The sequence below is a fragment of the Drosophila teissieri genome, chromosome 2L (genome assembly GCF_016746235.2).
Source record: "Drosophila teissieri strain GT53w chromosome 2L, Prin_Dtei_1.1, whole genome shotgun sequence".
NCBI classification, from domain to species: domain Eukaryota; kingdom Metazoa; phylum Arthropoda; class Insecta; order Diptera; family Drosophilidae; genus Drosophila; species Drosophila teissieri.
Window position 1 is genome coordinate 4,485,897 of NC_053029.1, and position 26,431 is coordinate 4,512,327.

At 45.0% G+C, this 26,431-nt stretch overlaps 4 protein-coding genes across 8 annotated transcripts; 1 reads left to right on the plus strand and 3 right to left on the minus strand.

Annotated features, from left to right (window-relative positions):
• Positions 1-760: 760 nt before the first annotated feature.
• LOC122625308 (TNF receptor-associated factor 4) lies at positions 761-19,275 on the plus strand. Of its 2 annotated transcripts, XM_043805397.1 has the most exons (3): positions 761-1,068; positions 1,496-1,562; positions 17,495-19,275. In XM_043805397.1, the coding sequence occupies exons 1-3, from the start codon at positions 842-844 to the stop codon at positions 18,686-18,688; spliced, it is 1,488 nt and encodes a 495-aa protein (XP_043661332.1). In that variant the 5' UTR covers positions 761-841; the 3' UTR covers positions 18,689-19,275. The 2 variants fall into 2 exon arrangements, with proteins under 2 accessions (XP_043661332.1, XP_043661343.1); XM_043805408.1 differs by lacking the exons at positions 761-1,068; positions 1,496-1,562 and adding an exon at positions 10,610-11,135.
• Positions 19,276-19,312: 37 nt separating this feature from the next.
• LOC122625299 (zinc finger protein 572) lies at positions 19,313-21,137 on the minus strand. The gene is made up of 2 exons (XM_043805386.1): positions 21,121-21,137; positions 19,313-21,067 (listed from the first exon to the last, which is right to left on the minus strand). Exons 1-2 carry the CDS (start codon positions 21,126-21,128, stop codon positions 19,363-19,365), a joined length of 1,713 nt encoding a protein of 570 aa, XP_043661321.1. The 5' UTR covers positions 21,129-21,137; the 3' UTR covers positions 19,313-19,362.
• Positions 21,138-21,335: 198 nt separating this feature from the next.
• LOC122626355 (vacuolar protein sorting-associated protein 53 homolog) lies at positions 21,336-24,738 on the minus strand. The gene is made up of 5 exons (XM_043806586.1): positions 24,720-24,738; positions 24,275-24,381; positions 23,708-24,214; positions 22,476-23,650; positions 21,336-22,415 (listed from the first exon to the last, which is right to left on the minus strand). Exons 2-5 carry the CDS (start codon positions 24,368-24,370, stop codon positions 21,530-21,532), a joined length of 2,664 nt encoding a protein of 887 aa, XP_043662521.1. The 5' UTR covers positions 24,371-24,381; positions 24,720-24,738; the 3' UTR covers positions 21,336-21,529.
• Positions 24,396-26,178, minus strand: LOC122626358 (probable DNA replication complex GINS protein PSF2). 4 transcript variants are annotated; one of them, XM_043806593.1, is made up of 4 exons: positions 25,671-26,176; positions 25,398-25,611; positions 25,113-25,310; positions 24,396-25,054 (listed from the first exon to the last, which is right to left on the minus strand). In XM_043806593.1, the coding sequence occupies exons 3-4, from the start codon at positions 25,214-25,216 to the stop codon at positions 24,688-24,690; spliced, it is 471 nt and encodes a 156-aa protein (XP_043662528.1). In that variant the 5' UTR covers positions 25,217-25,310; positions 25,398-25,611; positions 25,671-26,176; the 3' UTR covers positions 24,396-24,687. The 4 variants fall into 4 exon arrangements, with proteins under 4 accessions (XP_043662528.1, XP_043662526.1, XP_043662524.1 ...); XM_043806591.1 differs by having other exon boundaries at positions 25,113-25,362; positions 25,545-25,611; positions 25,671-25,688; XM_043806589.1 differs by having other exon boundaries at positions 24,398-25,054; positions 25,113-25,611; positions 25,671-26,178.
• Positions 26,179-26,431: the final 253 nt, after the last annotated feature.

Here is a 26,431-nt window from a genome sequence, read left to right on the forward strand (position 1 = left end):
TCTTAGAGTTTGTCCTTCTTTTTCCCAGTGCACTTGTGGCTTCCTGCAGCTTGCGACGTGTGACGACATGTAGAACTAATTGTCGTCCACTGCGGCAAGGGAACCTCGGCGTGCAGGAGGAGCTGGTGGGGCACTGAGGATTGAGCAGGAGGGGATCGGGAGTGGAACCGACTTGGCAGCAACTGCGACTGCAATTGGCTGCACCGTTCGCCTTGTGACAGGCATAAATCAGTTTTGTTTCAGTAATCGGCGCAGCAAGAAGTCCAAGTCGAAGTTGAAGTCGAAGTCAGGCCAAGTTGGAGTCGAAGTGAGCACCTGTCGGCGGCTGAAAAGCATGGTGATCTTGAGATTTTCGCGTGTGTTGCGTCATAATTGAAAACGATCGCGGTGTGACACCTTAAAAGGCATCCTCCCCAGTGGTGGCAGACACTCTGCTTTTTTTTTTTGGCAAGCCAACAACTCCGACAACGAGTTAATTAGAGTTCGGGTCGTGTGCGCTCGGACACCGAATTGTTTGGCTGATTTATGTTGGCTCGCTGGACAGCCATTCCTTGGCCAAAAAAGGCGCAGTCGCTGGCGCAGCGCTAGATAAATAAACCAAAAATTAGCGACATTTAGTTAATGCACATAAATAAGATACGAGGCGCGGGTATTCGAATATTGCGCGACTCCAAATTGGGCAAGTCGCTCGTGTGCCGAGCTATCGTGATCCCAAGATTCCAAAATCCAATATTCCGTGTGGGCAAAAGTCTAACAAAGTAACGTTCAGGCAAACAAATAGAAAATAAATGACAAGTTTAAATAACACTAACAATCGGCTTTGCTGAAGCTTTGTTGGTTAATGAGCGAAACCCATATTTGGCCAGATCGAAGTCGTCTCAAGATGCCCGCCCCGCCGGCCACAGTGAAGCCTGCCACTGGTCACACGACCAAGCTCAACAATGGCAAATCCAGCAACACCAACAGCAACATCAACATCAACCACACATTGAGCAACTCCATCGCCCATCTGAGCGACTCAAGGACCAATCTCACTGTCAACACGCCCACCACTTGCCAGCGACTAAGGTATGACTTTATGACTTTAGCAGCTCTTGGTTTTTGATACTCGAACTAGTTTTTTGGGTATGAGTTCGGAAAAGTTCCCTCCGATTGTAGTGTTAATAAATTATACCATCGCGTGGGTCGACTGTGTGTTGGGTTCCATCTATAGAGTTTGGCTAATTATGTGTCTGTTAGTAAATGGAATTTGTCAGTGTAAATTATGGCAGAACGGATTGTTTAATCCGTGTTAGCCACTGCTGAGTGAAAGGTTTGTTTTTGTAAAATATAATATTTAAAATTCACATTCGTTGCATCCTTTAATCAACAATATCAACTGTTCCACCCTTTGCGACAAGGAATAAGATAAGGATAAGATAATTTACATATCATTTGTTACACCAAATTATAAATGCGGAAAATGTTTCAATGGTTAATTGTCTTGTATCCACAGCGAAATGTTTCGGCGTTCGATTGCCAGCAGCACTCAGTCCAGTTCCAGGGAAAATACCTACGAGGAGGTAAGACCGATATACATATGAATAAAGATCATCCTTCGATAAGCCACTACGATGAGAAACTATTATAATTACAAATGTAGATCGGGAAATTATTAATGAAGTGCTGCGCGTGAAATATCTGGGAATTCAATTGGGAAGCGGCTAATTTTTTTAAGGAATTCAAATCAACCCCAGAGATGGAAAACTGATCGTTTTTACCTGCCATAAAAGTATTTTGGTGAATGCCCATTCCAATTCAACTAATTAATCAAACAAAATGCCAAGACGTACTTTTTCGTGAAAGGGGAGAGCATTCCTGCAAAGTTTCCGTTGCCGCTAGGAAAAACTCTCGAATTTCCAGGCGTTCCGAGTTGATTTGCTTTTCATAATAAAATCTTTTAGCAAGCCCATCAAGGGAAAATAATATATGTATATAAACATTTTAGGGGAGCGCGTCGGCCACAGCCTACTGTGTATACGTATCTATAAGTGCGCGGTGTGTAATCCGAGATACTTTCGGGATGGCATGGGGTTCTCCTGCAGGAGCAGTAGATCGATTTATAAACAGGCCGCGCTCAAGTGTGACAGCTGCCGCCCGGCATCGTTGTATCTTCCAGATACCTTTCCTATTTGCTAAGAAGCTGTGAGCCAGGACCAACGCATCGAGTCGAATCGAATCCTTAAAGACGGCAGGCATTGACCTGCTTCGGAATGCCAAGCGAAAACATCTGTCGTCCACAAAAGGGATCGTCGTCGTCTTGGTAGATACAGATATATTTATGCGTCTGGGTGTCCTTTTCATGTTATTACAGGCGTCGTCCTCGATTTGGCGCGCTCATCGCTCTGCGCCTCAGTTCGTTAGCCCAGGGAAGATCAGGTCGATGCTTGATGGAGCTGCATTCCATACAGGTTTTCTCTTCGGCTGCCTGACGCCTCTGTCCTCTGGAGGATCGAAAACATCTGCCTGGGTCATAAGCGGGTCCTTACGATAGCCAGTCGAATAATTGAAAGTAATTTCCCTGCACTCCAATGATGGCGGCAAGGTGATAAGCCAGTTTAGTCGCCGGCATCCTGCAAGGATTGTTGACAGTATCCGGTTAGGGGTGTATCTTTATAGCCAAGCCAAAAATCTTCTGATCTGAACCCTCAAAAAGGATCTTAGCTGAGATAACGAGGTTTTACTGTAATCCAGTAGATAATTAAAAAGGAGTTAAGGGAAGTAGATCCCAATTTCTAATGTAAAAACTATAATATTCGAGTAAGCAGTACAATTCCAACATACAATTTCCTTAAGTAGGATTTCCATGGTCCATCGCTTACCGTTCCTAACTCTTTAAGAATAAATACCTCCATTTTATTAGGCCTCTGTTTTTAAACTCCACATTGCACAATCAAAGTGTCGGGCCAGAAGGTATATTCTACAAGTTATTCGATACCAAATGACCACAAGCTCGAGGTTCTGCTGCTTGAAAATGTATCTGGCAGATACGCCTGCCATAGATACATATTTGAATAGCGTGAGGCAACGCGTGTAAAACGCATAAAATTGCAAATTACCGCGCTCGAATGCATTTCATATGATGATTTCAGAGCTGCAGCTTTGATTCGATTTCATCTGAAACTTGGAAACCACAAAGCCAGGCGGAGCTGGAATCCGAGACGCAGTTCAGATGCCGATGCAGATACAAATGCAGATGCAGATGAAGATGGAGGCGATCGCAACTCAAGTTGAGCGTGTGGCAGGCAGACGACGATCTCTAATGGGCAATGGCATCATAATCATCATCATTGACAGCCGGTCTCATGTTGCATTTAACTGGGGCCACTGATAGTTTGTAGTTAGTGAACCCCAACGCAGACCAAGTTGCACTGTGAAACCTCTGCGGCTAATCTGTGGAAAGTGCAAGTGAGTGCACTCTAGTCAAACATTTGCCTTTTATTGCAGTGCCCTAATCACAAATCAAATATTTTTGTTCGCCTCGAGGGTTTCGCTCCGTTGCGGTTCATCGTCTTTGGATCTGGATCGAAATGGGAGTTGGAATGGGACTGATTCGGTGCCCTCAAATATTTGACAAGGCCCAGTGCATTCGACTTCTGTATCCGACGGACTCTGGCCGGATTGATAGCCTCTAATCAGTTGCTCTGTTTGCCGTCGAATGGGTGCCATAAATTACACTACTTTGCATTCTTCTTCAAGTGCTCACAAAGGGGTGATGAACCGCTGTGACATGTTTTATATTTCAGTGCTTAATTGTTTGATTTATGATTGAGAAAGGGAATATTTCAAAACATTCTATTTGAATTAAATATAGTCTTAAAAGTTTAAGTGTAGTGTGTTAGTTAAGAATTTCATACTCGTAGTCCTAATAATATTCTGAGATCTGTTTATTTGTCCCACCTCCCGAATTACTTTGAATCAATAACTGTTTAAATGTTCTTCAAAGTTTTCCGACATGATCCCACGGATTTTTCACCCTTTTCCCCCAGCTGATTTCCCACTTGGCTAGACCAAATAAATGTCACCTTCAACAACTGAAGAGGTTTCCAATTGAAGAGATATCACAAGTCAAACATGCGATGTCTGCCTGGACTTGGGTCATGTGCCTTCCACTACCCCCCCTCGTCTGCTGGGGGTATCTAAGGGCTTTCTTGAGGAGATCCGCCCCCCGACCTCATTGAAATGCAAACAGCCACGATGTGCCCGGGCCATCACCCCGATCCTCCGCTGATCTGACCATGTTATTATTAAAGACACCTAAGTGGGTCGCCAAGCGGTGGGGATGGATCGTCGTGTGTCCGTGTGCTTTGTAGTGCAGCACGTACAATAAATTAGTGACATTATAAAAAAATTAAAACGTGAGCTCCTCTAGCTGAAAATATTTTGACAATAATAAGCAGCTTTGTCCGCTGCCTGCTTGTTTTTCCACATATATGTAGGTATATGTACCTATACGCATGCATATACCATTTCTCGAGAGCCGCAAATTCACAACGCAAACAACGTGACATGGGGATCGGGATGGGTTTGGGGTTTTTCGTCTTCGTGGGGCCTGTGAATTCATTCTGTTTGCCTTTGCCTTTGCTTTATGCGTTTTTATGTTTTATAGGCCTCCTCATTAGCATGCCGATCACGAGAAGCTTATAATTTTGAACTCTCCGTTCTGTTTTTTTTTTTTTTTGGAGTGAAGCGACTAGGACAAGGCACAATTGTCAATAAAATTGCTGGTCCGAGTGACGACAGCACGCACTCGCAGCCATTTGAGACATTTTGTTTACCATTTTACGGTGGGCCAGAAATCCGTATCTCAGCTGCGAACAATTAACGAAATGAAAAGGCCGTGCGGCTGAGATCCCACGCTTTTTTTTCGAGCGGCGGGAAATGTGCGGCATTTAAATAATTTTTGGATGCCAACCCACACCACCAAGCAGCCGCAAGCTGATTATTTGTATACATTTTATTGCTGAAATTTATATGCGAAAATGCACATGCGAACGGAGATTCATTCACAAAATGTTGGCGCATCTGTAAGTCACTTTTTTTTTATCATAATCGTATACAGCGGAAATAAAGAAGACGCAAAATTAAAGATACGAATACGGATACACGGAATCTACCTGAATCTCAGAAATCTCAGCCCGCGAACTGGTGAATGAACTGAGAAAATACCACCGTATCTCTGTTTAACTGGGATTTTTCCAAGCCCCGAATCTCTAGGCCATTAGCAGCTTTTTAGCCGGAATTAGATTGTCTCGGTGGAAGCACTTGACTTTATCTTCGCCCAGCAGGTTTGGGAATGGAAAGTCCTGGGACACGAACATGTTCTGCACACATTTCGGGCAAATCCTGTGTGGCCTCCGAGCTGCAGGTGGTCCTTGAATGAAGGGTGCAGTTTGCAGAAATCCTAGAGAGTATAGAAATAATTTTATGACCCTCAACTAAGTGTATTAGAACCGATTGATTTATCAGCTGGAGAAATTATGGAAAGATAAGTTCGGTCACAAAGGCAAATTACTTGTGTAAATAAGTTGTCATGCTTTTCCATTACTTTCAAATGTATTTTACTAAATCTGTAAAACTCCGCCATAAGCTGATTACCCACTGACTTCTGGTAGATAAAACAACTTTCTATTGTGGCTTTCCTCTGTTTTTTTCACAGCATTTCCTCATTAGTTTTTGTTCGTGGCACAATGGAAGTTGGTCCAAGTTGCCACTGTCTCCTCCACTGGTGATAATTAAATCAGCGTTGCATGACACAACTTAATCAAAACAGAGCCAAACTGAAAGTGAATTCGGCTGGCAAAAAAGATACAGATACGCAGATCACAATTGAGGTCAACGAACACGGTCCAAGTTGTCAACCGGCACTGTAGGCAGAACCCATTAATGTTTCTTTGGGCCTTTGAATAGTTTCCCCCCGAAAACAAAAAAACGAAAAAACAAAACAAAGACTTTGCTTTGTATCTTTTTGTCTGCTGCTTTTATCAGCCCATTTACGTGCCAAATCAGCGGGTGAAAGTGTTGCAAAATGAGCGATGCGAAATGGCGAAATTACCCCAAGGTGAAAATTGTTTTTCCTCGCTCCACAAGGAAGGAAAAATTCCAATGCGCGAAATTGCACCCAGTGCAGACGCCTCCAGTTCGCCTGGAGTTTTCCCACACTTTGCAGGTGGACGTGTCTGAACTTTGATTAAGCAGCTCGCATTTCCACCGAGTTTTTCACTGAGTTTTCTGGAGCCGGGTAATGAATGTGTAACATTCTGTAATGGCTGACTACCATGTCTATGGTAGCATGAAAACCGATCCCTGAGTCATGCACGATTAGTCAGAAGAATTTTTTGGACAAGTGAACGGCCTCTTTGAGTCACTGCAACCGCCAGAGTTTTCCATTTCCCGCGCTGCTGAGGAAAAACTAAGCGTGTTCGCATTTAATGAGTGTCGCGTTTATCGATCGCGGTGGCGATGGCGGTGGCACCTGTTTCCGTTGCATAACTTCGTTGTCCAGGCCACAGAAACACACGAGTTCCTTTCTTGGGTTACCAAAATATTTACACATTTCGGTGAGTAAACGAAACCCAGGCGCTAGTTCTAATGAAGTTGCGAGGGAGTGTGGCAGGTGTCTGCTGCCAGATCTTACGGGCCATTTGTAACCCAATAGACCCAGTTTACACTCTAATGAGGGATCAGTAGACACAACTAATAACTTAGCTGCTAATTGGTAAAAGGAACTATAAAACGACCTGGAAAATGTGCATAATAAATGCCTTAATTGGGTCAAGAATGCAACTTGAGCTACCTGAAAACATACCTTTAAATGAATTGGATACCTTTCAAGTTTATTATTATGATTAAATTTAGTTTTAATATAATTAAAAACAACATTATTTTATATACATTTAAGTGAATATATTTTTGTTACTTTACGAACTGCGGTAAATGACTCGATCAGCACTCTTTGAATAGAAAACATGGATCTTCAAAGAAGCCTTGACTAATAATGCTACAATGGCTTGGCCATAAATCTCGCTACCATATCGCAAGATCTGCCTTGAGCTCTGCTCTTCCCAGAAGTGCATTTCGAGTACATCAGAGAGCATACCTCGTGATTTTCGTCATTTTTTGCACTGCTAACCATCCGCAACTAATGCGGCAGAAGGAGATGCCCACGGTGCTGCATCTGAAGGATCTTCCAGAGACGGAAGGCCCGGCGTGTGCGGTTGGCCAGGCTGCTTATTGTTGGGAAATCATAAAAGATCATAAATAAATAGCGGTGCAGCAGAGATTTGAATTTGTCGGGTCTGTCGAGGGTCGGTCACACTTTAATTGCTGTAGATAAAGCGAGTCCAAAGCGGATCTCTTGGACTGGGAAACGTACACAGAGTGCGGTCCATTCGGGTCCAGTGATTCATGCTGATCCATCTCGTTCCATTCGCATCTTTTCCTAGGCAGCCATCTCGCTCTGGGTAATTGATACCCGAGGTGTTGATTTGTAAAACAAAAAACTGTTTGCTTACAAACAAAAGGCCTTGTTATGTGCACGAGCATCAGCAGCAGTAGGAACAACAACTGAATTTTCGGGAATTCAGATAAGAAGCGAAAATGTTTTCATCCGAAACTGGGAACAGATAAAGTTGGGTCACACCCAATGGCCATTGAAGATCCCAAGCCCCGACCCAGTATGCAAATCAATGACCCATTAGTTTGGGGAACTATGAAGAATTCAGATTCCAACCAAAACTCTGATGTGGGTCTCCATTTCAGTGACTGACAGACTGATTGTGGGTCTTCGGTAGTAAGATACTCGACTCTTTCACTACCAACATTCTCCTTGATAAGCTGACTTATCAGCGAGGGTCTCTAAATATTTAATCTGCCTGTTATGATTTCTTGTACAAACGCCAATGTTTATGCAAGATTAAGGGTCAGGCGCACGCCTTCCTTCCTCGTAAAAATACCCTCATCCCGCGCTGAAATTAAGGTTGATATACATATTACCTCATCGCCGACTTTCCTCTGATCTTGAACTATTAATTAGGCAAATTTCATTTTGATTTGTGGGCTGGCTTAGCAGCGGATGTAACTAAGTGGAGATCAAACTGGGAGTTTAGACTGAAAATCTGAGAGTGGAAGTTGACTTTGCTGGTAGATGTTCGAAAAATGCAAATTCAAATATTTAATAGATGAGTAAGATAAGGTTTCTATGACTAATGCAGATATCCGAAAGTACATATATATAGAAAGCAATACAATTTTTTATGAATGCTTAGAACATTACTATGTAGAAAACTACTCAGAAAGATAAAGATAAACATTGACTTACTTATATTTATAAACAATGTGTTACTGTTCAACTTCCATTTGTATGTGTTTATAAATTCAATTTATACAAAAGAAGAATATGATATTATGCATCTTAAAATATGTTTATCTATGCGAGCCCAGAAAGCGAAGAATTTCTTTATAAAAAATATATCAAATGTATATAATAGAACACAAATTCCATTGGCTGCATGTCACATTTGTCCGGAAATCTGCACACAGCAAAGGACATATTGTCAAACATCGGGCATGGAGGATCCTTTTGCTACGAGCCTGATCCTCCTTTGTGCGACACCTTTGGGAAACTGTCAATAAGCGAGGGCATTGTTCGACCTCAGCCAAATGCAGCTGCCTTTCGCCATCGAACTGCGAATCATTTCCTTGGCCTGAGAACAAAGCCGGGCAACAGGATCCGTCAGCAAGGACATGTGGCTGCCAGAGGACAGCTTATTGGCCAGGCAGAGAAAACACTAATCGATGCAGAGACCATCTGCATCTGTGATGGCCGACATGTGCCCACAAGATGCGAATGATTTTTGGCGGTAAAATGGAATTAACAGAGGATTTCTGGTAAATAAATGGACGAAACAGTAATGGGTTATTTGACTGACCAAAAATTCCTGTTATTATAAAAACTCGTTCTTATCCTTTTGCTCAAAGTCATAAACAAATTTACTACTAACCTACTAAAGAGTGTTTAAAAATATAAAAAAAATAATAAAAATCAATACGATATATAAATCTTCTGAAGAAATGGCTACCCTGGGGAAACTTTCAGCTGGAACCGAAGCTGGAGCTGAATGAACTCATTTCCCATTGCTCATGCTGGCTCAGCTTCTAAGCGGCTTTATGGCTTTCTGGCCATTATCAGAGCGAAGAGAGAGCCAACTCTGGGCCAACTCTTGGCTCTTTCTCCGCTCTGGCCACTCGTCTTGGCCAGAAAAAGAAGCAGCAACATCAACGGCATCAACTTTTCTTGCTGCCGCTTGGTTTTATGGCTCTTTTTTCGGCAACATGCTCAGTCAACCTTGGCAAGGCCGTTGTTGCCGGTTTTTATGCTGCCTGTGTGCGTGTGAGTGAGTATCTGTGAGTGGGCCCCTGTGGCTGTGTGTTTTCGCGTGGGTTTCCTTTGGTATGCGGCCAACGGAAGTCGGGAATGGGTCATAATCGACAACCCTATTGCTCTGGCCCCTCTGTTCCCCGATCTCTTTGCCCCTGGTTCCACATGTCCACTCCTGGCCAACAGATGTTGCGGCCCTTTGGATAATTGCACTTGGCAATGGCTTGTTGGTGTCATTAGAGCTGCGTTTGGGTAAATACAGCAATTACAGTTTCCGCGGCATGTCCTGTTGCCAAATTGAGCGGAAAGCCCATAGAAAATGGAAGATGACAAAGGGAATCAAGCGTCGAAATTAACAGCTAAGGATATGGTGTATTCAGCAAGCACAAGCAGAGAAAATGAACTGGAAAATAATACTACTTTTAAGTTTAAGTTGTTTTAAATTGGCAATTTTTCTAATACAAAGGATTCTGGGTACCACAAGTAGTGCAACATATATGTATGCACAAATGTACATATATGAACATATGTACATAGGAAAAATTAGTACCCCAGCTGCGATCGCTTAATGATCCTTTTGTAAATAGAGCAAATGCAGTTTTGAAGAGTGTTTCAGTATTTTGCCGAATCAACCACTTTTTGGCACTTTTCAACCACCGCACAGTGGTCAGAAGTAATAATAGCTATTACATATGCTTATTTTACAACTCTAAACTGTAATACTGCAATTTTGAATATTATGCTTATCGAATATAAACTGAACAAATAAGCTGTAATTTCATATAAAATCAAGAATATTACTAATACGCCATGTGGGATTAATTAAGCAGTTTCAACTAGCTGCATAATTGATAAATTCAATAGTTTGTATAAGTTTATAAGAATATTATCTTAAAAATACAATGGTATAGAATAACCCTCATATCTGCTAGCGTTGAGTTTTAACCAAGAAACTTCAACCAATGCTCACTGTGCACTCTTGCTCACAGACACAGACACCAAAGCACTCTCCATCTCGCTCTAAAGTGCATTGCCAGAGCAGATCGGCGCTTGCCGTCTCCCTTGCACTACCCCTACGCCACATCCGTGAGAGCGGCGGTGCGCTAGTGTGCGCGAGAGAGCGGGAGTTTCAGAGCGGCTTGGACGTCTCTGCCGTTTCTGCGTCACTTCAATTGCTTTCGAGTAGTCGACGCAAGCGGTTCGTATTCGTGAAGTTCGCATCTGTATCTGAAACTGAGTCTGAACGGCAAACACAAGACAAACGATGCGCGTGCGCCGTGTGAATTTCGCCAAGTTTTGAAATAGCCAAGATATTTTCTGAGTGATGTGCCTATAAACTAAGTGCAATTGCCCAGACAAAGCAATCAAAGACCCCCAAAAAAACTTGCCAATTGAAACACATTTGGATTAGTTTCACGACAAGCAAATAAACAACACAAACACTAACAATATGGTGCGAAGTTTGGCCCAGTGGACGAAGACGCTGAGCTTTCCCTCGCGTCTCTCGCCCAATCGCAACTCCAAGGACTGCTCCACTTTGGCCAGTCCCGTGCCGCCACCCACTCCGCCCCGGAACAAGACGACCAACGGCAGTGGAAACTGCGCCACATCGCGCTCCTCCTCGTCGACGGTGTCCTCATCGCACTCGTCCTCACACAGTTCACCCACTCCTGGCAACAACAACAACAACATGCCCATCACGGAACTGGAACAGATTGTAAGTTCACCAAGATGTAGTCAGTGTTCCCTAGAATTATCCGGGGCAATGCACCAGAGTCTTGCAGAGTACAATACTTGATGATTCTGCAAGTTTCATATCTCTGGCGTAATGCGTTTTATAAAATACAATTAGTCATAGGACACAAGCCTTTATTGTTTCTGAACTACAGGCAGCAAAGTATTATGTCGAGAAACTCAGTTAAATTTATTCATCACACTCAGAAGTGCATTTAAAACTGGGATCACATCCGTACCCCCGAGGACGCGACTTCCTGTTTTTGGCGAGCCAGCTGTGCAAACATTTAATCACTAAACACTAAAGCCCGCATATAATTGCCACAACCATAAAAGCCGAGCACCCGACACGAGTGCATTGCATTCCATTCCCCGATAAAGCTCATTGACCCAATTGAATGGGGCCCTAGACCAGCGGCCAGATAGTAGGGCTTAGCCAGCACTTATCATTATCAATCAATCAGTTTCGTAAAGCAAATAGGCCCATCTGGAGCGTGGGGACGGCCACTGATAGCGGATTTCCACACCCGATAAGCGAGGCGGGCTGACAACTATCAAATATACCAGTATGTATGGGTTTCCCGCACCGCATCGGTGGCAATAAAGCCCCCACCGTTTTGACGGCCAAGTTGAGAGCAATTTGCCAAAGCTGGGCGACAGATTGCCCGGCCTTAACACACATGGCAGGAAAATGGAACTACAAAAAAATTCCGAAAGAGATTGAAATAAAAATCCGACAAGCAAACAGGATGTAGACGCGCTCGAGACTGAGGATGCGATGGGAATTTTTTTGTTTTAGGGATACAGACAGTCCCATCTTGGGCGACAACATATGGGCACAACGTGGACCGATTTCTAGAAATGGAAAGAAGAGCCGGATCGAATGGGGAACTAGGGTTTATTTCGAGGCATAAACAAGCTGCAGTTTGCGGGAAAATATAATTTACCTAGAAATTATTTGAAAGTTAAAAGTAAACTGTTAGTTTATAGCTTGACTTTCCTGCAGGTGTATAGCTAAAACGCAATCAACTTTTGCTGCCTCTCAAGTTGAATTTTCCCACCGCCTAAGCCCATTTCAATGCGGATTCGAGTCTGCAGAGTAATCAGAATTCCCGTACTTCGATTTCGCTGGCATTTTTTCGCAATCCGCTTCTGACATTCTCTCCCCGGTCAGTGGATTCCGCAGACGAGAGCTGCATTCATTTGCAGACCCAGACCCACTGCGAGCCACACCCACGCGGCACGACCAAGTGGCGCTGCTTGGCTTAAAAAAAGAAACTATACAAAAAAATAAAAACATAAATAATGAAAAGCAAGTAAGACGACGCCACGAGCATGCCACAGTTTTCATCGGCGGCCGGGAAATGGAAAATCGTGACCAGTGGCGACCGCAGAGGCGCCGCCGACGCATCCGCGGCAAATGCCAAAGTTGAAGAGCACTCAAGATACGTGAGTGCAATGCAACCGTTAGGCGAAGGAAGCCCAGGTGGACCTAGGCTTATGTAAGGCAGGTTCGCATTTTTGCCGACAGAAACAATTCAGAAAACGAGTTTCTTGTTTTGGTTTTGGTCTTAGACCAGCGAATCGCTCGGAAAAGTTGCCCAGCCGCTTTTCTGAGCTGAGCTGCTGCGGTGCAAAGTACAAACATCCTTGGCCAAAGGTAAACCAGTTAACCAGTTCCAGTTACCAACTGCTGACGGGGGCGTCTGCCCTGTTTTCTGTTGCCTCCTCCTGGACTGGCATTCCTGGAATCTTGCAATTATGGTGCAAGCCGTTAAGTCGCGGAATGGCGCTTCCGTCTGCGAGAATGGTTCCCACCAATCCAGAATTGCATTTCCCACACGGGATGCCCGATTAGCATATGGTCAGCAGATTAGTGTGACAGGAACTCAAGGTTTATGGTATCTGCTTTGGTAATTGGGGGTCATTAAATTATAGTGGAGCTTTTATGATGAGGAACTAGTAGATATTTGATTCAATTTGCCAAGGCCAATGTTGTCAATAACAAGCTATTATCAAGTTGAAATTGGAGACCATATATTTGCTTGCTCTCTGAGGAACGTGCTGAACGTATATTTTCACAAACAGTTCGCTTTCGATTAGCAATCAATTAACATATTGCTGGTAATGACACATTTCGCACCGCGACTATGGCTGACTCAACGGATTTCTCCCATTCGCCGTTTTGCTTTTGGGGACCTTGTCAATGCGACGTATTTTCGCTAATGCCAGCAAGAATGTGGCCCAAAGTATGACGACCCCAAAAAAACAAAAACAACTGCATTTCCTGTCGCTTTTCCAGACAAACAGCTGCCAACCAGGCCAACATAAAGGTCAGACCCGCATTTGCTGCCACAAAATGTGGCAGCAGTTGCAGCAAAGTTCACCTGCGTTGAGGTTTGGCAACCAAGTCGGTTTGGTAATAAATAGTGGCAGAAACTAGAACATCCGATCACTGGGGATCATGGTTTGAAGTCATTTATCCATTTCTTGGGGCCAACGCATGCAAATTCATCACCGTGATTAAGAGTGGCAAAAGGCAGCATTTAACATGGGTACAGTGGATATATTGCGATATTGCCATATTGCGATGTTGCTATATTGATATATTGCAGGTGCAGAGGGAGCAGCAACAAAGCAGCGACAACAGCAGCAGCAGCAACATGGTGTTTTTACCTGTTTAGAAATCAGCTGCTCTGCTTCGCTTTGTCCCCTCATTTTCTCAGGTGAAACCAGTTTCTGGCTTTGGCCATGTTTTGTTTTCATTTTTTTCCGCTCTCTGCCTTGTTTTGGGTTTTGTATTTTGCAGCTGTCTGAGCTCAGCTCACATCCACCATCCACCATCCATCCATTGTTGCCGCTGGCTTCGCTGGCTATTGCTGAAATTACACACTGGTGGAGTATTTTTGAAATTGACAAAAGTGCACATCAGCTGTTTCAACGGTTTCCTTTATGGCCAGCTTGTTGGGCACCCAAATTCGCCAGCGATGCACTTTTAAATCCGGCATCGATGCACTTTATTAGGTCACCCGTGTGTAGCCACAACTTTGGCAACATCTGCGACTGTGGGAAGTTTTGGTCTTAGGCAAACACATCCCCGAAAAAAAAAAGCGATCTAATTAGTGTTCCAGCTGCGGGTAAATAACAGAAGCATTTAGCACAGTTTTCATAGAGCTTATAATGTTGATACTGTGGCCCCATATGAATGCTGAGAATTTCTTGGGCAAACACAGGCCGCCGCGTCTCGAAATATAAAAAGCTAATGCCAATGCTCACGTACCAAATAAAAAGCATGCCAGGGGCGTTTTTTCAGGGGGATATTTGTGCAGCGGACCCATGCCAAGTTCCCCCCATCCACTCCATGTCTCTGCCTTTTGTGCATAATACAAATGAACGTCAACATATTTTGGTTGGGAATATTTTGTGTTAACTGAACAAACGGAAGTTCTCGCAGCGGGGAATGGTTTACCAATAATGGAAGGTGCTAAGTCCCCTTGCCCCAGAATTTGATGATCTTTTGGTTAGCAGGTCGGAAAATCGTGCTCCAGAAGAATAATAGAACACTCTGAGATCATAATGCCTGCATTCAGATGTTTTGTTATCAAATATATGAAATAATCAAGTCGATTTCCATCTAATCAACCTGCAAAGTCCATTGTGTTTATGTGGGAACATGTAATAATATTTTTCCTAGACTCAATTATATTATTATTTAGAGGGGCGATGCTTAAATAGACTCCCCCAGACCATCTAGCTTCCCGCATGGCTCCCAAACTCATTTGGATAATCAGGCAAACAAATCAATGTATCCCAACGGACTGCAACCCTTCAGATTAAAGTGCCTCCCAATCAATTTGTCTATTAATAAAGCCCCAAGAGGAACAGATCTTCCAGAAACATGGCCGTACCCAAAGTTTTGGCCGCCCCAAACTTTCAACAGAAGCATAAACAATGGGATGTTGTCTGATTGAAGCCAGGCAGAGCCATAAAATCAAATAAAACAAACTTCTTCGTCTATGAGCGCCTTGAACTTTAAGGTTGGGGCACTTCCAAGTAGGAGGCACATGTATGCGAGTAGTACGGGGAATCGAATCGAATTCGATGTCTAAAATTATAAATTTGTCTTCCTGCCTCTATTCCTAACTTCATTTTTATGATCTGCCGCTGCCCGATGCACCATGAAGCCATGGAAGTGCTTCCAAGTGGAGTGGGCAAGTTGCCACTCCAGGAGGCTCCAGGTTGCGTCCCATAAAAATAAAACAAAATGCGCCAACTGCTGTTGCTCATAAATAATGCGTTGTTCGCTCACATTTCTGTTTGCTGTTTCCACTTTCATTGGCCTGAACATTGATTTTGATTTGATTTGGAGTCGGAGTCGGAGTTGGTGTTGTCTGTCCGTCTTATTCATTCGATTTGATGTTATTTTTTAATTACCGAAGCCTGAAATTTGGCCACGCTTTCGTGTCTGAATCGGAATTTCAATTGCTTTTGTCTGCGGCTTTACATAAGAACCAATCAAACTGAATGACGCTGAGCAGTTGAATAACAATATTCTCGATTTCCTTGCGTTTTTCTTCCCGTTTTTTTTTTGGCATGAGGAAAAAAGCAAAAGTTGCCCAAACCTCGCTTAATTATATAATCATCCGCCGAAATGTGGCAAACGACTTCCATTGCCATGCCATCATTGTGTGGTCCCCAATGTGGAAGTCAGAGTAAATTAACCTTAGCAGAGCGGCAAGTAATTGCCATTAAAAAAAGTTTCTTCAGTTTTTTCTCCTGCCGTTTGGCCCATAATTGTTTGGTTTCCCCGTAAACATTTGGAGTCAGTTGACAAACAGTTGGACGGGGCCAGCTTTTGATCTCTGATCTCCTCGGATGCTGCTGCATGTTCTTCATTAAACCATCCACTATGTGATGCGGAATTTGTGTAAACACCGCCCGTTTGTTTACGGCATCTCCGATTGAGTGGCGGCTACTTCCTGAACGAACTCTTCTGTGGGTGGCTTCGACTCCACTTCCAAGTCCAATTGCCCAATTGGTTGGTCCATGGCCCCATCGAGAGTTCAACCGAAGTTCACCACTTTTCAAGTGACATTTGGCAGCGAAGCGGAGAAGAGGAGCAGCAAACTCGTTTCCACGTTAAATGAAATTACCAGCAAAAGGCGATTCCATAGAAATAATATTTTATGTTTTCCACTACGCCCATTTGCCGGGCACATGGGATCCGAATCCGCGTCCAAGTCCGATTACGAACTCGGCCCGCTCCCTGCTCATGTGTTAATTGCTTATTATATCTTCGTTTTTATGCCGCCTTTACGAGTCTGTCTCTGGGACCAGAACCAGATGCAGCGACATGTTCATTTATCAAAAGTCAAGCCACGCTCTTCCCAGCCCCCTGACCTTCCCCTCATCTTCCCCTCTGGCCCCATATAGGCATACATGCTGCAGATAAGGTCAATTAAAAGAGTCAACCGGAAATGTCGCGACGCTCGGTTAGGAGCCACATCTCCCCTACAACATCTCTCTTTCTCCCGATTTTTAGACTTGTCTCCTCATCACTTTAATGGTTTGTCAAATATCAACGGATCGAACAATTACCATATCCACGAGTGGGTGGCTGGCTGGCCATCCGAAATGGGGGCGTTTTAATTAGATTAGAGCATCGCAGGCAGTCATAAATATTTTCGCACAACGGCGCAATTTATTATTTTAATCTACCGGATGTGAAGTCGCACTCCTCTCGCCGTCCCCAGCAATTAAAAGCATACGACTGAAGTGCATAAGCAAAAACTGGGGAGCAGAACCAGAAGCGGGTGCAGTTCTTCAAAAAAAAAGAAACCCGAAGTACGAGTATATGGGCAAAGGCAGTCAAGCGATGGCTGGAGAAGTTGGGAGAGTGCCCAAAAAGAACGTTAGAAGGTAGGACAGGAAGTGCCTGTCTGGGTGTGCCTAGGAACATGAGCAGTCATGTGTGAAAACCCTCAAGGGAAAATGTGCGGCGAAAAGGTGGCGGGCAGGTAGCTGGAAAATCAATATCTGCGATGCACTGGATAAACAACAGGTCAGGGGGATCGGAAGATAAGAGGTGCCATCTCCTGTCTATCAGCTTGGGAAAGTAAATCTGGAAAACCATTTTAAAGGAAGGGGGTTCTCAGGGACCTCATTAGTTGCAGTTCAAATTCCGCACTTGTAAAGTCAGCTCACCCTCATGGGTTTGTGAAAACCTTTTTTCACACCAAAGAGTTTTATCATTACAACGTAGTTCATCATTTTGTACATTTCTATTTATATTTCCTCATCGATCGTTACTTACGTACAAATTCCTTTATCTCTTATTTGCAGATCTATCCCGGTCCCGATCCGAAACACATCATGGGCTCGCTGGTGTTCTGCATTCACCACAAGCAGGGCTGCAAGTGGTCCGATGAACTGCGAAAGCTGAAGGGACATCTCAACGCCTGTAAGCACGACGCCACCCAGTGTCCCAACAAGTGCGGTGCCCAGATTCCCCGGATCATGATGACCGATCACCTCCAGTACACCTGCACGATGAGGCGTACCCGCTGCGAGTTCTGCCAGAGCGAATTCTCCGGAGCTGGTTTGGAGGAGCACAACGGAAGCTGCGGCCAGGAGCCGGTTTACTGCGAAGCAAAGTGCGGTCAGCGGATCCTGCGCGGCAGGATGACCCTTCACAAGTCCAAGGACTGCGCCAAGCGGCTCCGTCGCTGTGCCCACTGCCAGCGGGAGTTCTCGGCAGACACACTGCCCCTGCATGCGGCCCAGTGCCCACGAGCTCCGTTGGCCTGCCCCCAAAGATGCGATGCTGGTCCGATTCCCCGCGGTGAGCTGGAGGCTCATCTGCGTGATGAATGCCAGTCGCTGGCCGTGTCCTGCAGCTTCAAGGAGGCGGGATGCCGCTTCAAGGGTCCCCGCCAGATGCTGGAGGCCCATCTGGAGAGCAACGCCGCCGTTCATCTGTCGCTGATGGTGGCCCTCAGCTCGCGGCAGGGTCAACAGATCCAGATGCTTAAGTCGGCGGTGTCCAAGCTGTCCATCAACTACACAGGTACTCTGTTGTGGAAGATCACCGACTGGTCGGCTAAAATGACAGAGGCGAGGGGCAAGGATGGCCTGGAGCTGGTCTCACCCCCCTTCTACACCTCCCAGTATGGTTACAAGCTGCAGGCGTCGATGTTCCTCAATGGCAATGGTCCTGGGGAGAACACGCACGTCTCCGTCTACATAAAGGTCCTGCCGGGAGAGTACGATGCTCTGCTTAAGTGGCCATTCTCGCACTCCATCACCTTCACGCTGTTCGAACAGGGCGCCCAAAGTGGCCAGGGAGGCGTGGCGGAATCCTTTGTGCCGGATCCCACCTGGGAGAACTTCCAGCGGCCGTCCAACGAACCAGATCAGCTTGGATTCGGCTTCCCGCGCTTCATCTCCCACGAACTGCTGCACAGCCGACCCTTCATCAAGGGGGATACCGTGTTCCTGCGCGTGAAAGTGGATCCCAGCAAGATAGTGGCCGTCTAAGGACCACCATTAGTAGCGTAGACATTTACTCGACTTGTGTAAATACTGTGTATTTAAATGTATGAGTAAATCCCCTAGCCTAGCGTAGTCTAGCCTGTTCAGTCTCAGCGGCAGCTTCGGGCGATGTTAGCCGGCAGGCGCTAACTGGCCTTGGAATGCCGACCGCTGGGCCACTGCGTCATAGTCATATTCGATTCGTTTAGGTTTTTGCAGTGCTGGAATTAAACCAAAGCATAATTACGCATAGAAATACATTGAGAGCTCATCCAATTCATCCATTAAAGTACGCCTAAGTTTGTGTCTTAAGTCTTTTGTTTAGAGATTTGTATTATTGCGCGCGATGCGATCACTTTCAAAAGATCTTCAAACTAGACCATACGCTCAAAATCACTTAGACCATAAGTTGCATGTAAATAGTGTTAAATTCGGAGCAGCCGCAGCGACCGCAAACCTAGTTTTAGTTGTAGCACGTAGTTAGTTGCCTAAGCGAACGCATAAGTCATTAGTACCATGAACGCGAACATAAACATGAGAATCCAACTTTCAGCATAGTCAAATAAGTTTATGGTTTATGTTTAAAGCTAAGAAGTCAAACACAATAAAATGAAGTAACTAAAATACAAATTCAAATCTTTTGTGTTTATTTGGTTTTTGGTGTTTTCATATAGCATATCCTAATCAACTTCGATTGACTCCTCGCATTCTTTGTAGTTCACACTTCGATTTCTGCGCTTCCTTCTCCCACTTAATTGATTTTTGTGGGTACGTGTGTGCTGCTTTAGAAGATATTTGCTCGTGAAGGACAACGGGCAGTGGAGACATCGATTGTGACTCAAAATGTGCTTGGTGAGGAGTTTCTGGTGTTGGTAGGACTTTTCGCACTGTGTACAGTTGTACTTCTCGACAGCAATCAATAATTTATTGTGCGTGGCGTGGTGCGCTTGATAATTATCTTCAAAGCGAAATTTTTTCGGGCATTTGGGACAAGGGAATATTTGTCCCGGTGACTTACTTCGGCGAAATGGTATGCAAACCTGCGATTTGATGTGTTCTTTAAGAGCGCTGCTCTTTTCAAAAGTTTGCTGGCACTTTATGCACTTGAACGGTCCTTTCGTCGTGTGACTTTTCTTGAAGTGACAATCTAGATAATCCTGACTTTGAAAAAACTTGGTACACTTGTGGCACTTGAAACGAGTGTGAGCACAGTCGTGATTATTTAGATTGCTTTCTTCTGGAAACGACATCATGCAGAGGGGACATTTAAACATTATTTGTTCCTTGTGGTTCCTTACGTGATTCTTCAGACTGGACACGTCTGAGAATACCTCTGAACACTGCGCGCACTTGTGCGATGATTTACGACAGAGTCTCTTGGATATAACCTCATGTGTCTGGATGTGAATTTGAAGAAAGCTGGCATAAAGGAATACTTTTGGACAGTGCGGGCACCTGTACGGTGGCTCCAACTCCGATTCTCTTTCATTATACGGCCTATGAATCCACATATGAGCTTCAAGACATCCGCGTTTCAAGTAAATGCTTGGACACTTGGGGCATTTTAACCGTGGAGGCTCTGTGATACGCTTTTCATTATGCGTCCGAATGTGAGCATGCAGTTTGGCGGCGAGTAAGAATATCTTTGGACATTGAGGGCATCTGTGAGGTGGCTTTTCATCTATCTTGATCTCTTCATTTGTTTGTCGGTTCATCTGGATGGTATTTTCTTCAGACTGTAGAGCGTCGGATGCATTCTGCATATCACGCAGGCAAGTTACACAAATATATTCAGAAAATGAGTCGCCTTTCTCAACTGGCATTCCTGTGTACTGAGATATTGTAGTGGCAATCGGAATGCCGGACTCCTGCGCGTCATCAAATATATTGGTTAAATGGTCGGACTGTTCCAAGCAAACCCGACAGCTTCCGTTTGCTGGCTCTGCCAGACATTCTGTTATTATAAAGTATTCTCCCTGCATGTCTTCCCCTTCAAGAACCTCCTCCTTAATTACGGGGTTCTCCTCAAGAATCTCCTCCTTAGCTGTGGAATCCTGTGTGAGGATCACGTCTTTATTTGCGGGATGCTCCCCAGGAAGGTTTTCCTCGGGAACCTCTTTCTTAATTAGAATGTGCTCCACAAGAAACTCTTCTGGGATCTGCTGATGATGTACAGGTTGCTCTGGCGTTTCGTCCTCTCTGTCTATGGAGTGTTCTACGTGAACCTTGTCCTTAATTGAGTTTTCGGGGCTTGGTGCGTTATGCCTGGTGCCAAATGTGTCCAAATGCAGGCACTGGAGACAAATGATTTTGGTAAACGAGCCACCACGTTTGACGGACAAGCCCGGACGCAGCTTGCAACACTGACACACGTTCTCCATCGCTCTGGAATCAGATAATTGTATAAAACGTATATTGAAATAAGTTTTGTGGCTCACCTAGTCATTTGTTTACAATTTTCTTTTATGCACGAGTCACCCTGTTCCCAGTCTTCTGTTATCGAGCTGTTATCGATTTCAAACAACAAGATCACCAAAATCGACTATCTTTACCATTAGATACCCATTAAGTTATTTTGGCAATAATCCACAGGTGCTTTCTATGCCACCCGAATATAAAGATATATTTTTTATTTTGTTTAACATAAGCCAGATATTTAATTAAAATATTTAAAATAGGCGGATGGATTGCGAATAATACAAAATCTAATGTTCCATTGCTGTCTAAGAACATAAGAAATATATAAACCAGATAGACATAATTAATTAAGCAACTAAGCGTTTACGAATATTGTCAAACTAAAGTTAACTTAGTGGAATGATTTCTGAAGATATAGACATTTTTAAACTAGGGGAAGCGCTTTTTCAGTAGGTTTTCCAGCTTTCTAATGCCCGTCTGGGAACTCCCATCGGCATTTTTATCTGCGCTTCCGGTAAAGCTACCCACGCTGAAGATAAAGGCTCGTTTAGGTGTTGAGGATGCTGCCGTTGTCGTTTCAGTTGGCACTGCCGCGGTTTCGGTATCGTCAGTGGTTCCCGAAGTAGCGACTACTGCTTCTGCTCCTTGGCTCTCCTCCTCTCCAGTACTTGGTTCTATTAAGCCACTAACAGCCGCTGCAGAAGCCGTGTGCTTGAAAAGATCAATCAGTTGCAGTTGATCCACACGTTTGACCGCCTTCATATCCAGAATCTTTTGATACTCCGCAATGGTAATATCTGGCAGCAGCTTGAGCACTTGCTGGGTGAAGTGCGCCGGCGGCTGAACCGGCGTCATCACCACTTTGATGATCATCTCGGCCCGAGTCATGTCTTTGACCACAACTTTGGTGTAACTGGTGGGCGCCTTGCGGTTTACACTCGATCCCACAGAAGGCAGCTCTAATAGAGCCGTCTTTAGCGAATGGGTGTCCAACAGGAGTTGCTCGCAGCCCAGAACATTGTTGGAACCATCCGAGAGGGTTAGCTTGCAGCGATAAAGCACGTTGATGAACTTAGGTATGAATGCGGCGACGAAGCGGTGGCAGAATTGGGTGAAATACTTTCGCGAACTGGCTAGCGTGTCCCTGATGGTAGGCACTGTCTGCTTAAAGTTGCCACACAGGCTGCTGATGAAGGCGCTCTGGTCGCCCACGTTGTTGATGTGTTGCCACTGCACCTTGGACATCGCCTGCAGCGAAGCTTCGCAACCAGCCTCCAGATCTTGAACCAAAAGTTGGATGCAGTTGGAAATGATACTATACAAGTTCAAAGGAATTAATACATTTTTAGATTCAAATGGAGTTCTTTTTACTCACCGATGAAATACATCCTTTTCCTCGCTCATGTCAATCTTGCTGACATATGCAGAAGTCACCTTTTCCTTTAGTTTGTCCTCCAGCTGCTGGACAGTCTCCAAACAGTACTCACCCGTGGTCAAAACACAACAGATGCGCACCAGGTCATCTCTTGCAAATCGCTGCGTATCGCCCTCCTTGAGGAAATTGTGGAAAACCTGACCAGCGGCAGTGGAAAGATTCTGCATGTCGCGTGTGAGTAACGAGACACTCTTACCGATGGAGCTGCTCGTGGTGGCTGGCACAAGCTTGGGTGTGCTGCCCTCGAGAACTTTCGAAGCATATTCCCGTAAATATTTCTTAAACACTAAAGCCAAATCGTACATTGGTTGTTCGTTGCTCAGCTGGTTGCACTGCACCATGCACTTCTTGTAAAAGACGAAAAGATCGCCAGAACTGGGGTACACGGTGGTCTTGGCCTCGGCGAACTTGTATGGTTCCCGAGACATCTCTACGAACTTGTCCATCAGCTCTGAAAGATTCCGGTCGATGCTGCGTATGTAGATGTCCAAATGTGACTTAAAGCATTGTCCGATTTGGTCGTGAAAAACGGTTATGCCCACAGGACCGTCCGTCGCCGTTGGCTCATTAAGCACTCTTGCTTTATCCGTGGGCTGTGCACCCAGTGTAACTCCCGTGAAGCGCTTGGAAAGCAGCTGTTCAAATGCCTGCGTCTTGTTGATGGCGAACAAAAGTAGTCTCACATCGATCTCGTTGGTGCGTTTAGCCATGATTTGTGCCAGCTGTTCGCGGGTCTGCCGGCAAAACTCCACTGTAATTCGTTCAGAGACCTCCCAGTCCAGTGGAAACACCGGTCCATACTTGTCCTCGAAGTCGAGCAGATGCCTCTTAAGCCAGGCATAACGTTTATCTATCTTGTCCAGCCAGGCAATATCCTGGTTCTCGTGAAACAGGTGCGTGTACTCCTCCAGCTGTTGCGCAATAAACCACTTGAGCAGCTCCTTCTTCACTTTGGGATCCAGCACTGACATTACTTTACAGGCATCGGCCAGCTGGTTAAGTCCCAAACGGTGTTGGTTCTGTGCCGATGGCTTTGCTGAAAAGGCATCCTTGAAGTCCTCGGTGATTTGCTGCGCCAGTGTAACCTGTATCTTATCTACGCTCTGAGAGAGATTCTGAAAGCGAAAAACAAGACATTTGATTAAATGATTTTATATGGAATCCAAACAAACCTTGATTTCTTCGATGTCGGAGAACTGCTGGAAGTGCTGGTTAACCTCAGTAATAGCCTGGAGGGGATTAAGGATTTCACCGTAGGATCGCCGCTCTATCAATTTGTTAAGACTATCGATTCCGCCGACCAGCATGTGTAAGTGATTCAGCGAGGTGATGGCAGCAGTTAGATTGCGCTTGGCGCAGTCCAGCTGCTTGATATCCCGGGTTATCTCCTTGACCATTTCTTCGGTGCGCTCCGCCCGGGTCTTCACGTCGATGATGTGGCTAAACAGGGAGCTGATAACTTTTTGAGCCTCGCACAGTGCAAGTTGTCCATCTTGACCGGTGTTCGTCTGGCCACGAACCACGGATCGGATGTTGTCGTCAATTAGGGACACCTCGCACTGCATCTTTTGGATGGTCTCATCAATCCCGGCCAGCGACTGCTCGTTGGGGAAGAGCTGGTTGATGTAGTCCACAGTGTTGAAGTCCGGCGCATCCATGGGATCGTCCGTTTTGAGAACCTTTTATGGAGATTCGTAGTGGGTTGGTCATTGCAAAGAGCATATGTTCCACTGACTCACCTTGTCGATGACCTGCTTCACCTCCTTGGAGAAGTGTATCTTGTTGTTAGCAACCATCCTCTCCTCCGGCTCCACAGCTACCGCAGTCTCGCTCATTTCGCTTTATCCTAATTAATTTGTATAAAAAGCTATTGTTATTTTCTTCGTGGAAAACCAGGGCTGCAGTATTATCTTATCTTATAGCAGCTGTGTCGAATTGCAATCGTGCTGTGAGGCGCATATCGATATAGACATTTATCGGAATTCGAAATGCCTTATCATAGATTAAAAATAATTTTTTAATTTTCTGTAAGCTTTTCTTTTCAATTGTGATCGTTTAAGAGGTTTAATGGCTACAGGTTACATAAGCATCCAGCTAATAACTATATCTATTAATCTTTAATGAGCTCCACAGTGTTTCTTGAGTGGAAAAATCACTGAGAAAACAGCGAGTTACTGTTCGGACCGGAACTGGAGCCTGCCATGGATGCACTCAGCATTGAGGTGTCCCTTTGAGACGCGGTGGCCGTGCGCTGGTAACGTGCTATGTGGTCCAGGGAATAGGGCAGGATGGGTCGTACGCTGTGGATCTCCAACAGCGTGAGGTTGTCCAATTTCGCGTATGTGCCCTCTCCCTTAATAAAGGCATCGATTGAAGTACGCAGCTTAGACTCGCGTATGTCGAAGATGTCCTTGATAACAGTGCGCAGCTCCTCGCAACGGGGAACGTCATCCGGAGCCGTGCTCATGACCAACTGGGCCACTACCATGTAATGCTCGCAGGGCATTTTGGTGAAGAACCTACGGGCAGCCGGAAAATAACATGTGCGTTCAATGGATTTTCTCATATCATACATACTTTGAGCGCTTTTCCTCCTCCTTGATTTCCTCCAATATATCCATGTCCATCCATTCTGGAGGCACAATCCGGCACTTTTGCTGTTTGCGCAGATGCGTGGCCATCCACAGGGGCACGAACACGGGAAAACCGGCTCGGAAAGGCCCCACAGATCCGTATATCAGGTGCAGAGGCTCGTTGGAGAAGTTCGGTATAATGCTGATCATGCATTTTTCGCCAATAAATTCAATAATTGAAGGATCCATAGTTGCTATAAACAAAAAATAAACAAATGCGCGAACATACGGTCACTCGAGGGGTCAGTGATGGCACCTATCCGCTATCGATCTTGAGCTATCGCCCCAGTGAGCAGTCTGGCAGCCCAGCTCGGCAATCGACCGTTAATAACGGTGTTCCTTTCTAAGCAATTTGCTTGCATCACGAAGCTATCACCTGCGTATTCTGCGTCAATTTAATCACGTCAAACTATAGACTCCTGCGACATAGTTGTAGTTTGCCACTATAAATATGCCAACCGTAAGTAGACGACCTTCGGCCGGGTTATCTCACCATCATTACCACTATCGCCGACCGGATCGGATCGCATCGCATTGCTGCACCGCTGCAACCAATGGAGCTGACTAATTTGTACTCCCTGTGCGAATCTGTTATTGCAGATTCCGGCTAAGGCGACGACAACTATCAAGAATCACGTAAAACGCCAGCCGGGCGTCGTGATAAGCGCATGAATGCCAAACATGATCAAAGCGTTCAAGTTCAGCCAAGTTTTCCGTTCTATAATATATATGCTGCCCGGGCGTAATCCCTTGCACCACTCTGCCCTAAAATCCGAGACTAAAATGCACTAGATAGCGTTATCGGTCTTGTATCTTTTCTGGCAAATAAAACTATACGCCCGGTAATGAACTCCAGAAATGGCGGTCACCACAAGGTTAGATTTGCATTAGCTGGAATCCTAACTGAAGAGATTTCAACTGCAATCTGCAGACAACTTCGATAGAGACACGAAAATAGAAATACAAATCTTCTGTGTACAATTCGGATGTTCTTTATAAGGCGGAGCCTGAAGCGTAAACAACAGCATCGATTTGTTGACTTATCGCATTGAGAGACAACATCGATGGGGTGGGATGGGTGGTCAAGGGGAGGAGTAGAAGGAGGATGAGGCTGTGGTCGTCGTTGGCGTGAAATGTTCCCGAGCTGATAATACCGGGCACGGCCAGTTAATTCTAGAAAACTATCTGCGGTGGGTTAACTGTGGCACCGATAGTTCAGATCAGATCACCATGACATCTAACCCCATCAAGGATCACAGGGCT